At 40.4% G+C, this 16,779-nt stretch overlaps 1 protein-coding gene across 1 annotated transcript; it reads right to left on the bottom strand.

The window, feature by feature from the left end:
• Positions 1-773: 773 nt before the first annotated feature.
• kif7 (kinesin family member 7) lies at positions 774-9,721 on the bottom strand. Its single transcript, XM_026378988.1, has 20 exons — positions 9,602-9,721; positions 8,247-8,637; positions 7,786-7,983; positions 7,277-7,676; positions 6,820-7,167; positions 6,205-6,397; positions 5,884-6,051; positions 5,479-5,637; positions 5,188-5,333; positions 4,986-5,107; positions 4,568-4,723; positions 4,273-4,478; positions 3,925-4,122; positions 3,646-3,771; positions 3,175-3,351; positions 2,880-3,095; positions 2,451-2,657; positions 2,101-2,299; positions 1,732-1,899; positions 774-1,470 (listed from the first exon to the last, which is right to left on the bottom strand). The coding sequence occupies exons 2-20, from the start codon at positions 8,575-8,577 to the stop codon at positions 1,100-1,102; spliced, it is 4,089 nt and encodes a 1,362-aa protein (XP_026234773.1). The 5' UTR covers positions 8,578-8,637; positions 9,602-9,721; the 3' UTR covers positions 774-1,099.
• Positions 9,722-16,779: the final 7,058 nt, after the last annotated feature.

Below are 16,779 nucleotides of genomic sequence, written 5' to 3'. Positions count from 1 at the left end.
ATTAGGAAATTTAGAAATTAAATCTTACTATGGTACAATAGGAGGCCGAACTTCCCATAGCTAATGTAAAACCTTAGGAAACGTTGGGTTCCTCGATGTTTTTATTTTAAACTGTCCAAAATTCATTAAAGAAAAAACAAAACGTTAGACTGATAAACAATTTCTGGATCACTTCTTAAAAATACAATTTTTAAATGCTACTCTTGTACAGGGCTCAGATTGACTCAGTTTTGCTTCATGTTTGGTAAGTGGAGTAATCTGCACATCAAGGATTTATTGTTAAATACAACAACTGAATATATCGTATTTTAGTTGTGTACCAATTTAAATTTCCCTTTTTAAACTGGCCAACTGTCTGAATTCATGTGTCAGGCTGAGAGAAAGGAAAATATTAAACTCCTAATGAACACTGAGGATATACTGCCCTCTAGTGTTCACATGGTGTCCACTCTGCCACACATGAGTGGTGTAGTGTATTGTTATCCACTTCTCAGATCTTTCTAACAAAATATCCCATCTTGTCCTTGTGGATTTGTCTTTAATTTATATCTAACAATTCAGATATATTGAAGAAAAATTGTGCTTATTTCAGAAAAGCCTAATGGAACATAGATTGTTCATGGCAGCAAATTAATATCTGGGTATATGTTTACGGTGTTTAATGTTTTTCATCTGCAATGATCACATCACAACCTATTCATTTAGAAAGAAATACAGACCAATTAATTGTTTTCACTTAAAAAAATTCTGGAAAGATAGGAAAACAAATGAGATGAGTGTTGAACGTACAAAGAATTTAATGTACAATACTGAAGGAGCCAAAACACTTGATCATAGAGCAAAAGAACCTCGTTGTCTCATTGTACAAACTGATTTTGCGGTTGGTATACCTACCAATTACTGAACAAAACTGAAATATAAACTTTACTTTGTAAAAGTGCTTTGTATAAAAATCAGTGGGTTTCCATGTTTATTACAAAATCACATTATATACACTACAGAAATTGAAATACAAAAAACGAAAAAAGGATAAAACATCTAAATCTTTCAGAAACCACAGAATAAATCTGAGTAAATGGTTTTAACAACACATTTACTTTCACACGGGATTTTTCCGTACATCAATTATTGCATTGTTTGGAGTCAGTGGTCCAATATTGAGGCTGGGGCGGCGGGACTCTCTGCGAGATTTAACTGCAGGCAGGGATGTCTGCCCTCCCCAGGACCCTGTGCCAGTTTGAACTACGCGGTTAACGGGAATGTCCCCACCCACTCGAAGCCACAACTCCTCCATGACAGCAGGTTCCTCAGTGGGGAGAGAAGAGCGTCTCCACGTGGATGGGAGAGGGGTGTTTACCAGCTCACGCATTTCCTCCCTGGATTTGGGAGGTTTGTCAGGCTGCCCTGACAACCTGCCTCCTGGGCTGTCCTCAGGGCAGCGGGTCAGCTTCTCCATGCTGCCAGCGCCTGCTGGTGAATATATATTAGTGATTAGTATAATAGTGAACACAAAAGTAGAAGAGAATGGTTGTGGCTGAGAGTCTATGTAAGGAGGAGACATATTTCTAAAAAAAGTGGACTAGCCTGCAGGTATCAGGAAGGATATTTGCACCCAAGTCTTTTTACACAAATAGAAGCAAATGAATTACTGACATAAATATCTCAAGCATCTTGCTGGAAGCTTTATTATTTATCCTAAGCACAAACACTTGATTTAATAACACAATTTACCTTTAGCACTTCCTTGCTCCTTTGGATGGCTGACTGAACCACAGAACTCCCTCAGTTTGTTGCTTAGCTCCACATGTGCCACTTTGTAGTGGTTGAGCTCTTTGGTGAGGTTGTGGATCCATCCCTCATACTGTCGCTGCCTTCCTGCCAAGCCCTCATCCATTTGTTCTGTAGAGGCAGGACGACACACAAAGGGTTATGGTTTTAATCGGTGATTATAGTAATAACTTAATGAAGACATGCCAGCATTAACAACTATTTACTTCCTTTAGTCTTTAAATACCTATCAAATAATCTCACTTTAGTCCAATTTACAATCCAGTGTAACTAGCACAAGTACAAGTAGACAAATGCAGACTTTTTTTGCACCTCGACACTGCTGCAGCAAGAGCTGAATGCTTTGTTCATGTTCCTTCTGCTGCTGTGTGAGTCGGCGATCTGTGTCAAGTTGTGCCCGATCGAGCGCGTTCTCCAGCCACTGCACCAGCCTCTGCTGCTCATCTAGTTGCATTTCTAACTCAGCCAGGGCAAGCTGTAGTTTACGCTCTTCCTCACGCAGAGACACCACCTACAGCATTAAAGTGGTCAGAACAGAGACCAATGAATTGAGACAAGGTCTCAGTTAGTGTTTTTTTTTTTGTTTAAATTATATTAGTGTAACCAGTCGAACTTAACAGTCGAATTAAAAAATACTGAATCTCAGGTTGATATTAGCACACCTTGTCAAAATACTTGCACAACAGAGCTCTGGTCTCAGAGGCAGACAGGTAACTGAGTTTGGCCATGAGGTTCATCTCCCACTGGGAAAGCATACTGGCAGAAGCCCTCAGCTGTCTCTGTCTTTGTGTGATGGCCTCATTCTTGTACTCGATGGCTGCATCCAGAGCCTCAATCGCCTCGTCCAACTGGAAAAGTGTTCGCTCTTCCTGATAACATAGGAGGGAACAGACTTAATGAAAATCTAAACAGACATTCGCAGAGAGGTAATACTGCAATTTCCAAACTGAACTCGTTATTGCCACAATCTTGTTAGTTTGAATTTCTACTATGGTTGGTGATCACAGAGAATGTAAATATAAAGTATATTTTTATCCAGTCAATGAAAACATGTTTAGGTGTTTAAATCTCAAAGTAATACTGTATCTGACCTCAGGTGAGAGCAGGTTACCCTGCCGCAGCTTATCGTCCAGCTCCACTCGTTGTTTAAGCAGTGAGTCTTTCTCTTGTCGCAGGTTGGAAATCTCCTGGCGGATCTGCTGGGAGTCTTGAGCACTGCTGCTGCGAAGCAGACCATTCCTCTCACTCAGTTCTTGCTCAAGAGTCTCAATACGTCCAGTAAGCATCACCAGGTCTTTACTCAGCGCCTGACGGAAAAGATAAACACACATTTTTAGTATTTGGCAGGTTCTTGTGTCACTGAAATTAGTTTGGTTTCGTTATAACCTGACTGGAGCGGAGTCTCTTGGTCTCCAGTCCACTGCGTTCCTGCAGCAGAGCTTCTTTCTTGGCCAGGATTTCCTCTCGTTTAGTTAGCTCTCCTTCCAGATCTTCCAGTCCTCTCCTCTGTTCCAGTACGCGCTCCATTTCCTCATCCAACCAGCGTTTCTGTTCCTCAATCTTCTGCTCAGAGAAAATCAAGGACAAAGAAAAATGTAAAGATCAGGATGGAATATTACTGGATAAATTCATAAAGTCCTGCATTACGCCAACACTGAGGTTTGTTAAAGCAGTATTAACACTGCTCAGAATTATTATCAGCTCCAATTAACAGTCATGTTAATTTATAACCTTGTACCCAAAATTTGGTTATTACACTGCTCACAGCTCGTCAAACTAAAAAACAGTTTGGCCAGAAAAATCACACGATCACACCTCTCATATCAATATGTCATTTTAGACTAAATCTTGTTGCACCTGTTGCTCTTCCAACGAGATGACAGAGCCGTTACTGCCACTGCGCCTCTGCCTCTGGAAGGCAGCGATCTCCTCCGTCTTTATCCTCAGGATCTTCTGCTGCTGCTCGTTCTTTATTTCTAGCTCCTGTAGGGGTGGCAGAGGAGAAGATACTGTAACTGAAAATCACCACTATATATTCAGTCAAGAAAGCAGACCTCAAAATGTACAGGCTGAAGCTGTTGAAACAGCCTTTACTTTCCCCCGGCTTGAACATCACTGTGTGATAATAAGTGGTACCTTGACCCTGTGAGTTCTTCGCTGCATCTCAGTCTCCAGACGTCGTTTCTGCTGACTTTCCTGGCGTAGACGCCGCTGCAACTGCTCCTGCTGCTGCCTCATAGACTGGACACTGCGTTCCAGCTCTAACACGCGCCGTTCACTCTGTGCAGGCAGGTTAGCTAGACGAGCAGTATCCCTCTGACGCTGACTTAGTACCTAAAGGGTATAAGTGTTTTGTTATTAACTACATATCTAGGAAACAGTCAAAAGAGATTCACAAAAATATTCCTACAGATTTCACTCGATTAATCATCACTCAATATGCGTTACATGCAATGCATGAATACAAAGGTGTGATAGTCAAACCTGGACTTTGCTCTGAGCAGCAGCTATTTTCCTGCGACATTCCTGTGCTCTGGTCTTGTCTGAAGCGCTTATCTCTCTCTCTTGCCTCTCTAGATCCTGCAGCTGGCGTTGGGCCTCCTGCAGCTCCTGTCGAGCCTGCACAGCTTCACTCTCTAGAGCTGTGATTTTATGGCTGTACTGCCTGTTTAGGGCCTGAGCATCCTTACCTAAAAATATTAAAAATTATTTACAAAACACAGAAAATAACCTTTATTGGAGTGCAGCTATGGAAGGAGAATAGGATCAGAAGAGATACCTGTTTTAACCAGCTCCTTGATGAGTTCTTCCTTCATGCGAATGGTGACAGACAGCTCCCTGATCTTCTGCTGAGCCTGAAGAAGTCCCCACTCCGAAACACCTTCAAAACTTTTCAAACTTTCCCGTACAGATGCTTCCCCACAACTGGAGTTAGCTACACAAGAATTTTAGAGAAATGCAAGAGGTTAGTAAAGTGGTACAATGACAAAGGGTTACAGAACTTCAAGAGAGCGAGTGAAAGACAAGCTATTACAAAAAACATTTTGTGAAAATGTGTAAATAACATTTGCACAGTCAACAGTGGGTTTAAAACATTGAGTATCTGAATATATTAATCCTTAGAAATCCAGGGAATAATATCACTGGCTTTCCAATCCATGCTCCATCAAAAGTATGTGTGACAATCCTGGACTTACAGGCTTTTCTTGCTAAACAGGAATGCTGCTCTAGCTCATGAAGCTGAGATGATGGCCCTTTAACACCAGCTGCTAGTCCTCCTGGCAGCAAGTCCCTTTTGGTCCAGGTCAAATTCACCTGTCTGACAGAAGCATGAGAATTAAATTAAAGACACTTCAAACATAACATGAGCACAGCTGCAACGATGTCAACACACCACACCTGCGTCTCTCCCGGCCGAGGTTGGAATGACTGCTCTCTTCATCCGTATCCAGCATTTCTGCTCCACCTGTGATCTCCTGCTCTCCACAAAGGTTCCCATCCTGATCACACTGATGCCCATTACCAAGGTACCCCACTGGACTGGCCTGTAACCACACATAAAAATACACATAAATAAGCAGGCTTTGACATAATGTTGTAAACTCTGTAAATAGTTTATATGTTTTCATTTCTTCCACTAAAGTTCACTAAACATCACAAGCTCAAAGACTAACTCTGCTGGTTACATACCTGTCTGCATGTGCCTCCATTCTGACTGTGTTTCATGGAGCTCATGGGGGCAGTGTGGGGCCGTGATCTCAGGTTAAGCCCGAGCCCCAACACCCCTTGAGCAGACAGTTGACACTGCAGTTCTGATATGAGGTCCTGTTGCTCCTGCAGCTTATCACTCTGAGAGAAAAACAATCAAGTAAGTCACAGGTGATCTAAAGAAAATGTTAAAACATGCAGTGTACAATATACTGGGTCATAGCCAACAAGGATCACAACCACCTGACAGGAATGGCACTTCACAGACATTGCTCATCTATGCCAGTTCAGTTTCTGAGTTATAGGTTCTCTGAATGTGCTGTACCATGACAATAATGTGAAGACTACACTAACAGAAAAGCATTATTACAATAACCTGTATCTAACCTGCTGCTTGTATTGCTCCATAGCATCCTCCAGGGCTGATAAAAAGTCAGTGTTTTCTCTCTCCAACCTCTGGATCTGTGCTTGAAGCTGGGCAATACTATCCTCTTTCTCTCCATCTTTTTCAGTTTCATGCTCGTGGCTCCACCTCTCCTCTGCAGCCTCTGGATCCTGGGTAATAAACCGCTTTTATAGACAGGGTGCACATTTATAAATGTTTATGGACATTTATAGCTGTGTTTGTCTAAAGCCTAAATTCTAAATCCTAATAAGTAACATTTAATTAATTTATAAATATTATTTCAGATAATGAAAGAGAAGTACTTGATTCCTTGCAGAAGGCCTTCCCCTCCTCAGTGCAACACTATCTTCCGTGGAGCTGTTCTCTATACCACTGTCTGGTCCTGAGGCTGTGGTCAGTCCACTCCGTTCCTCCTCTACTGAGCACAACCACTCCTTTACTCTCAGACTCTGTTCTGCAGTCAGAGCCCCTTCACTCTGGAGCTCCCGCAATAACCTGTGGATACAGCAGCAACATGACCATTAAAGAAAGAAACACCAAACATTAACCCTATGAAAATGAAGGCAAAAACACCTCTCTTATCACAGAAGTAATTTGGTTCACACAGTATTAAAGCAAACCAATGGACAAAATTGGGTGTTACTGACAAAAAGACATTATTGTGTAACAACGTGGTAGTGTTATGATGTTAACATCGCTATTGACAATGGCTTCTACCTCCTGTTTCTATTTATTTACTGAATTTGTAAATTATACACAAGAGTTAATTCACAAATTCATTTACCAGTCAGTGGTTGAGAACATAGGACACTAAGACACTAAGAATACATGGAAATATACTGTATTTTGTAAAGAATTTGTGCTGTGAAACAGCACCTTTACAGCATGTGCACATCAAATTTAACTTGATTATTAACCTGTAAGCAGTGTCTGTGCAAGTCCTATAGTGGGCACTTTGGGCTTGCAGTCTGCTCATCTCTCCCTCTCCAAGTCGTGGTCTCCTGTTTGGATCAGCATGAGCGATGATGCGAGTCTCTGAACGCTGCCGATTTTCAAGGGCTCTGCGAAGGGCCTTGATTTGCTGTTCTAGCCCTTCTACACGATCTGGCTCACGTTTGCAGTTGACTGTAGCCCGGTTCTGAATGTTTCTGGCCCTTGTGGCATAGTTTAGTGTATTCAGGCTTTCATCAAAGTCTGAGGAAGATGGGCTGATGCAGGCGATCATTAGTGTTTTTGAATTTCCTCCCAAAGAATCCTTTAGAATCCTAGATGACACAAGGAATATATAAATCAAAACATACTCATACAGCATTTTACATCACTTTCTGTTTGAATTGTATGATACCATATCTCATAAAGTTCTTAAAAGTGTACCTTGTAATCTTAGAATCTCTGTATGGTATGTGAGAGCCTTTCCTCTTAGGATCGCCCAGTGCCCCGATAACATTCCCCAGGGCCAGAAGACCACTGTTGATCTGAATGCTCTCCTTTAGTCTCTCTCCACTGTTACCTGTCCTTAAGATGCGTTCTGACCCTGCCAAGTCAACAAAGTGGAACTTGGAAGACAACATTTGTGGTCCAGTACTTGTAGTAGTCCCATAAATCCGTGAACTTCCCCGTCTCTGGTCCATATGCAAGGTAAAAATGGTGTGAGACCGACTGGAGTTTGGATTCATCTGGGTCGCACCAGTGTGCCTTGCTGTGTTGCCTGATTCCAGTAAACTCAAGACTTCATCAAGACCCTCCACTTCACATTCCTTTACGCCACACAAAACTACAATGCCAAACAGACAAATATATAAAATGCAGACATACACAATTCAAAATAAGTCAAATGCTGCATAAAGTTATGTCTCACAACAACAAGACTGTTGATTCCATACCAATGTTGCCTTTATCCTCCCTGATGTGGATGTCCTTACTGGCAGTCTCCACCTCCAACAAGTCCTTGAACTCCTCTTTGTAAACCTCCAGATAGGAGACTCGGACAGAGAAGTCTGTGAGGTCATTTTCATCTAGTAGCTTGAAGACATCTGCAACAGCCCTGGGGATGATACCCTGCTCCTCGTCTCTAAAGGAACCTACGAATACAGTTAAAACATAGATAACTGTAACTGTATGCTACTGGATTCATACAATAATAGTTTATTAGAACACGGTTCATACATTGTTTGACATTTCCAACTAATGTTTATTTGTTCAGTCTTGTCTTGTTCTTGTTTTGAATTGTCTTGCACTGTCTTAAATCGTAACCTTAATACTAGATCCGTTGGTCCCACGTTATTAGAAAATAAACAGAGGTAACAACTGAAATAAACAACGAAAGAAAAGATAAATATCTTACAAATATTAGCTTCTCCAATGGTGTAAGTCTTCCCTGAGCCTGTCTGCCCATAGGCAAAGACTGTAGCATTGAAACCTTGAAAGAATGCATCTATGAGTGGCTGAACAGACACCGAATAAACATTCTCCTGACAGCAGGTTTCTTCAAACAGGAAGTCACAAAGAAAGTGCCGGTCATGGCCCAGTGTAACCCGACACAGTTCAGGGTCCACAGTGATGCAGCTTTCATGGCAGTGTAGCAGCTCTTTAGGCAGCAGAGGACGCACTCGCACAGCTACTTGCACTGCAGAATAATCCCCTCTGCCTTGGCCACTGGGCACCTTGGGAGACATTTCTGCAGCACTGCTGATGCCTCTGTGTTGCTCTGTTATGTGTTGATCATCTCTGGGCCACTAGAGGAGACAGAAATAATACGTCACAAAATATTTTTTAAACCACCTCATATCTTCTGGCTTAACAAATAATAGTATTTAAGCCAGAAACTAAAAGCTCAAATACATGTGTAGGACGTGTTTGCCAGACCATCTTTAACAATTCCTTTATCTATTTTCATTACCTTCACATCCCAGAGCTGCTTTTTGTGACAATAAAGACATTTTAATGGAGAGAACTGACAAATAGATCAGACTAGAACAGAAACGATTAGTTAATTAATTACAATAGATGATGATAATAAAATGTGTTTTGACACTATTTACATTCAGTAGTACTGCATATATCTTTAAAATACAACACTTCTTTGCACAAACTTAATAACTTCAATAACAAAATGAATTTGAAAGTGCCTTCTTGGTAAACATCTGCATCTCCAGATGCGGTTCCCTGATCTCTGCCTGGTAAAAGCAGTATAATATAGTAGTATTATTACTGATGTGTATACAGATCATTTATATTTAGCGTTAGTTACACATCTCCAGTGTCAGTCAAACTTTGTTTTTTAGAAAGAAATTGGTTAACCTTAAAAAAAAAATGAGTTTACATACAAGTACAGGGGCCATCGTGCTAAGCTATCAACAACTAGTTATCAACACGTTAGCAATGTAACGCTAGCTAGCCACAACTTTTAAACAAAGCAGTGTTACGTTATTTAGCTTAGTAAGGTTATCTCTTAAAAAGTCTGCACACAATCACACATGTCAGATTGTTTTTACGCATTTACTTTCAAAGCAAACAGCTTATGTCGCCTGTTTCCCACATATCTTCAGCTAACGCTAAGTTAGCCCGTTAGCCAACAGTCGGAACAAGAAAAACCAAAACATGAGGATGAGGAGGCTGGAAAAAGAGAAAACCTGCTACATGTTCCTGAAGAAGCTCGAAGGTAAGTTCTCCTAACCACATACAGTTAACATAACTTACTTTTAGAGTGGCTGAAGTTACACCATAGATCCACAATAATACTGAGAGAGAGTGGAAGTTGAGGGGCACCCAGGAGGAGGAGGAGTCCGAAAGTGGGGCTTGAGTTCTGGGTTTGGTTTGTTGGAGGCATCGTGGCTGAAGGCTGAGAGGCTCCAATGCAAAGACACTAATCAGTATGGAAAACAGAAAACAAAACAAAACGGCAGATGGATGTAAAGTGATGGGTAAAAAGCTGCAGAGCAACTAACAGCGTTAATTACAATTACTAAGTGCAGTCTGGAGGTAGTTTGCATTTTACAGAGTATTTGCACTATATGTTATTTATAATTTCACTCAGTTACAAGTGACTGTTCTTTTCACTCCACTGCATTTCTGATCATTTTAATCACCACTTTTTGCATGAGCATATACTTAAAACAAATTAGAAAGAGCTATGATGTATTATTAATCAGTATATTTATTGATTTTAATTAGTAGACTATTTTCACTTGTGGAAGTTTGTCAAACAAATCCATTTACACATTTACTTGAAGATCTGACCAGATTATTAATAAAAATCACTTCCAGGTTTTTTACTCTTACCTATATTCAGTAGAACCATTTGCATCATGTGACTATGATTTATTTTTTTTATTTAGTTGATTTAGTCTTTATTTAGTTTAGTTTTTGCTTGTCTAAAAATCCTTTAGACAAGGAGATGATATCAGAAAAATGTCTCTTGAGAAAAGGTATAATCCTTTCACATTTATTCAGTGCAACTCCAGAATTTAACATACTATACATATATACATACATAATATTAAGAATCATTTAATTTATGTGAAACAATGTGCTGTCCAATATTCACCACAATACAGTAAAATAGCAGTACAATATTCTTATACGATCACATGACAAAGTTTCCACCGTGAGCTTTACTGAATAGTTACATTTTGAAAATTCACAAACGCAACAAAATCACTAGTCTTCCAAAACATTCAAAACTGTTAGCAAAATATTAATATATCACAATTTAGCTTTGTTTCTTCTAAGTTAATGCAAAACACATGCACATATAGTGTCAAACTCATCCATTAAACTGATAAAACAGTTTTAAGATAGGCTTTAATCCACAGTATTCTGTTTATATTTTCACCTGCATTAGAATAAGGACAGTCATCTCAGCAATGTGGATTGGTGGATAAGTTCACGCTGATACTGAAGTTGATGTATCTTTAGTCTCACTCCTGTAGAGCTCCCCCAAAAATATATTTGACTTTAGTGACATATGATAATATGGATTTCATAACATTAGCATGTATACATAGTGAAACTATATATTTATCATATAAATAAATAGAATAAATGGAGATGGGCATGGGCTCCTGTCTGGAAATCCACCTGATCTCAATAAATCTAGCAACTAGTTTGCACCAAGCAACTCAGGTCAAACAGAGAGAGAAGATAAAACACAATTATCAAAAGTCTGCCAGATCACCAATTTAACACTGGACGTATCTTATGGTAAATTAAAAAGACATGGTTGTAATAATACTCTCTCCCTCATACACCACTTTGTTAGAGCTCCCTCACCTGTGTTCAGTTACTGTTCATATCCTTTGCGTATGGGTTTCTGGATGTCATATTATCTCAGCTGTCCATGGTGTGTCTCTGTCTTATCAGCTGTCATTCACCTACCAGCTGAGCAGACTGCAGCTTTTATAAAGCAGCTCAGTGACAAATAACCTGTCAGCATCTTGACATCACAGACATTGAGCTCTGAAAGCAAGAAAGTGAAATGATCTGATTTAAGATGCAGGTTATTCCTCCTCCTTATATATTTTGTGTTCCCAGAAAGCATTTGCTACCATAAGACATAGCATGATCAAATGCGCAAAAGATGCACAATCAAGAAATGTAATGTAGTTATAAAGTACTGTCAACTGTTTAGATACACTACTCTGCAGGGCAGAATAGCTCCATACAAAACCACTGGCACTTTTATTCACACATCTTTGCACAAATGTAGCAATCCAGGGAATTATAATCTATCATGGTCATGTTAGTCATTTGGCATCCTACTAGTAGTTAGTAGCGGTGAATGTAACTTTACGCACTAGGACGCAGAGCGCACCACACATACTTGGGTTTTCTTCGCTGTGTTTTTCATTTTTTACTTCTACTGTTGTGAATCAGTCAGTATCCTGTTCTACTTCCTGTCTAGAGCCTTTAATTCTTCACTTCCACTTCCTGCTCTCACGCTTTTCTCCAACATCCAACTTCACGTAATCAGCTCCGATCGGACTCACCTGTGCAGCTCTGGACTCCTTAATCCTCACCCAGTTCCTCATTTTCTCTGATGTTGTCGACTTCCTAGCCCTGTCAACCTTGTTCTTGTATTTCAGCCCTCTTTAAGACCGTTTCTGATCCTAGATTAGTTATTAGTAGATGATGCTCATGGAGTGTTTGGCACATTCATCCAGCGGTGTTGACTTATCGCTAAACAGCGACATCTGCTGGACTCAGAAATCACTGCAGGTACCTGGATAAACAGTGAAGGTTTTGTTAAAATCATTTCATCGCCGTCCTCTGTTGTTTATATGTGTTGGTTCTGACTGGATGTCTAAACCAGAAGACAGAACATGGAACTCAGCGTAGGAGGATGGGAGCTGTCAGACAGGATCGACTGTACTCTGGTCAGACAAGATGTTTAATGCAGTTCCAGTGATTTTTACTATAAACTTCAACCATAAAATTAACTTCTCTAACACTGACTGAGCCAAACAAACAGATACAAGAAAATGTAAGGACGCTTTCAATGAAAGCTCTGTAAAACGTCATCAGAGCTCTGTCAACCTGAAACTTGCTTTCATAGACCCAAAAGACGTGGATTTTTCTTGCACAGCAGGTTTAAAATTGTGCCTAAGTAATTAAAGGAGTAATTTATTACAGTGTTGACAGAACCTGGTGTAAGTGTGTGTGTGTGTGTGTATATATGACGTTAGATTTACTAGTGTCAGAATTTTAGTTTGTGGCTTAGTTATAAAAGCTGAGTGTGTGTGTGTGAAACTCGGTGTGTTTATTTTGCTTTTGTGTTTACATGTTATTGCCATTGCAGAACCAGGCCATAAAAAGCATGGTGCCAAAGAAATTAAGCTGGGGGTGGGGTTCAAGTGGGAAGTGCTCATGATAAAGGACTTGAACACATTTTTAGCCATTGTCATTTTTACTGGCCTTGTAACGGCCTCACACAGGTCAGATTACTTCAGAAAGTACAACTTCTCCTTCCCCAGGTCACGGGACCAATTTGAGGCAATGTTGTGGTCACTTCTGAGGAACCACAAAAGATGAAGAAAGTAATAAGAAAAGGAACACTGCAGAGTACGACAGACTCTTCAAGATAAAGCCCCTGTACACGGAGATAGTGAACGCCTGCAAAGCCCGTTTCTAGCCATATCAGAATACGTCCATTGATGAGCGGATGGTTGCCACCAAAGGCTGCATCAGTATGAAGCAGTACATCAAGAAAAAGCCCACAAAATGGTGATGCAAACTTCTTGTGCTGGTTCATTCATCTATAGGCTACACATGGAATTTTTTTGTGTACACGGGCAAAAGCAAGTCCCCCACAGGCCACAGTTGGAGTTACTCCACAGCAATGGACCTGCTGACTTTTTCTCTCCTTGGTAGCTGCCACAGGTTGTACACTGACAACTTTTACACAAGCCCCACTCTTTTGTGGGCATTTGTTGGCTCAGGATTGGGGAAACTCCTTTTTGTAAACTGGATGGACACAAGACAAGTTTCACTGTAGTCCACAGTGCGTCAGGCCTGCAGTGGGCAGACGGCACTGTGGATTACAGTAGAAACATGGGTGGTGTCAATTTGTCCGATACACGAATCTGATTTTATAGCGTCTGCCACAAGACAACAAGTGGCACAAGACTTTTTTTATAACCACTTGGTGGACATTGCTGTAGTAAACGGCTACCTTTAATACAAGGAGCTGTTTAAGTTCAGACAGGACCCCACCTGGAAACGACCCCTCACCCACAAGACCTTCAGGAAGAAGTTGGCCAAGGAGATTCTGGAGTTTCTTGAAGGTTTAGAAGCCACCACAACCACCACCCACAGAAATGTTTACAGTTTGATTAAAGTAAATCTGCTCCTTTGCGTTCAACATTCAGTTGCTTTGTGTGGTCATTTTTGGAATGCAAAATATATAGAGGTTTCTGAATGGCCATTTTGGAGATCCTGCCAAACTCTGTGCTAAATCCTTTCTAATCTTGTTCTGCTTCACTAAATCTGAATCAAACAGGTTTAGAGCTGCAGCTGCTTTTGTCAGGCGAACCTGAATTTTTTTTTCTTCTCAATTTGTTTTGTGCGTTCGTGATTTACTCTTCACATATATACTTGTATTTAGACATCTTAACAAATATCACACGTGTTCCCTTTACTATCACACCAAAAATATTCAAATAGATCTTTGCAGATCAGTTTGTTTCATTATGATTATGCAATTTTTTGAGCATGGGCCTTAAAATATGTCTAGGGGTCTGTTTCCCCCTGGATTGTAATGAATTAGAAGTAAAAGTAACATAAACTAGAAATAGTCTACTGAAGTACAAGAATCTCAAAATTGCATTTAAGTACAGTGAGTGTTTTAAACCTTTTCAAATGTACATTGTGCATGTATTACTGTTCTGTGTGTGAAGAAAAAACCCAGTTATAGCCAATATTTAACTCCATTTAACAATAGGGTCTAACGTTTTGTGTTGCAAACCCATGTGTTTTTGTTTTCTCCCAGAAAGCTGAGGTTCACTATATGTGGAAACTAGTGAAGACTGCAGCTGCATAAGCGTCTAATGGGTTTTTCATACTCCTAAATGTGGCTGACGTAATGAGGCTGGCTGCAGCCACACAATATTGTCTGTGTATTCACTGTGCATTTTTATAAAATATATTAAGCTTAAATTCTTTGCTAAAAAACAAAGGCATGAATTATTTTTGCAAAGCATGTGTGAGGAGGAAAAAGGTCCTCTGAACTGAAAGGTATGAGTATAGGGTTCGTTTAGCTGACTTGCTCACTCATCAAAATCCAAACAAGATGATCACGTTTTACTAAATCCATATCAAATAGATATAAGAACAAGAATACATTTTTACATGCAAAGCAAGTGGGCTGATATATCTGACTATCCTCAGAAATAGAATTAGTTTGTGATTTCTCCAGTGTACATGTGCCAGACAGAGGCACTAAACTCTAAGATGATAGAACTAATTAATTTATATGAAAGTAATAATGAAACTAATTTCTGTTTTGGGAAAACTGGAATTTTACTCTGGTGGTTTGTGAGTGTTCAGCATGTCTGATCTGTGGTCAGCAGGGGGCAGTATAACCACATAGCTTAAAATTAAACATGAGCATACACAGGTTTTCATTTGCAATGACTCATCAGAGAAACAGGTGTGACAATAAACGTAGTTATTAATGAAAAATTGAAGAAACAGAGCAGAGAGAAAAACAAAGCCGCAGAATGTTAATTTTTCATTCGAAAATGAGGTGCAGACTGCCAAACTAATCCTCCCATTCTGCCAGTTTAACCTGGATTTAACTTCACTCAGTTTTACAACAGAAACTGTGGTCACTACAGGCCTTTTATCCCCTCTTCCTCCCTCCTTCCTCCACCTATATTTCCACACTGAATGGCTCTGAGCCAAACTGAAGTCTGTCTCCACTCCCCAGAGCCTCAGATGTCCCAGTTACACTCCCCTTTGTTCTATCAAACTTCAGATGAGATCAAGGTGTTTCCTTTCCAAGTACCAGTGATAAGCCAAGCTTCTGTCAGCATAGAGTGCTGGTTTCTTATGACTGTTCCCCACAACCAGATTGAGATTACGATACTAGTTCTGTACAAACTGCCAAGACTCATTAGGATGTTTTTTATTTGCACGGCGTGAGTCTGCCACATTGGAGGGAGCTGTAGAGAACAGGTGGTGGAGCTGGAGCAGTGGGGACAGAAGTATGTGAAAGTGAATGTAATACGATAATGTATGAGGATGAGGAAGAAAAGAGACGACAGAGAGGTGAATAGAACAAATGAACAGAGAAGAGAAAACCTCAGATACCAGGACAGGCAGTCTCACAAGCTGACTTTGTTACTGCACCTAACACAAGCGATGTGCAGGCAAAATGCAGAAAGAAGAAATTGTTGATCAATTGAGGAGGATTTTATTTGGGTGCTCAAATAAGAGCTGTGGGGGACAGGAAGAAAAAAACCTGGGTGATACTGAATCATCACCTTTTGTGGATCCCAGAGGGACAGACTTAAGGATGACCTCCCATTAACCCCCCTCTTTTGCTCACTCTTCCATTAAGACAGAAGATAGAGACACCGAGTGAAGAGCAGTCAGAGGTCTATTCTACTGTGGTAATAAAGACAGCAGTTTTTAATTCAGCCTGCACCCCTTAGCCAGTGATTGACCGGCTAGTGGCTTCTATTCAACCGCCTCCTTTCAGCCATCACTCTCTGTCTGCCTCCCTATCTCTATGAATCTTTTTTTCTTTACTCAGTGTGCAATCTTGTTATAGGATCCCGTTGCTAAAACTCCCCCGGCCCCTTCAGTGGTGTCATCAGTGAGTCTCAGCCACAGAACTATGGAGCCTCTTCTTCCACTAAAGACATCCTGTTTGTCTCCAGTGAACCTACACGTTGCCTCACTCTGTGGTCTCTTTTTTTCCACCAAAGACTAGATAGATGGCTGGTGCAGCACAGAGGTGGCAAATTTCATCAAACTTCTCGAAAGCTCCGCAATTTTTCACTGCACAAATTTTCTACATACTCACCTCCCCGTGAAAGCAAAATGATCAACATACATCACTTCCCAAGTGCATATGACACATGCATTTTCTTCTGTGTAACTTTGCAGATTTAAAAGTTAAAGTTTTTCAAGCACTGTAGGAATACAATGACTCTTTTCAGCCGCCTGTCTTTGGCTGCCTCTGTGCTGAACAGCACTACTCTGTGCTTCAAGAACCAAAGTGTTTCCCAAACAACCAGTGCTCATATATATATAACCGCTTATATGTATACAGTATATATAGTGTATCTATCAAACTGGGCTTACCACATATTGCAGGAGGTAGAGAGTACACATAATTTAACCATTCAAATTGCACAGTTTTCTCAAAGTTTTAT

This window comes from Anabas testudineus, chromosome 3 (genome assembly GCF_900324465.2).
Source record: "Anabas testudineus chromosome 3, fAnaTes1.2, whole genome shotgun sequence".
NCBI lineage: Eukaryota > Metazoa > Chordata > Actinopteri > Anabantiformes > Anabantidae > Anabas > Anabas testudineus.
Note: the sequence above shows the minus strand (reverse complement) of the source record. Positions and strands in the feature narration are given on the sequence as shown.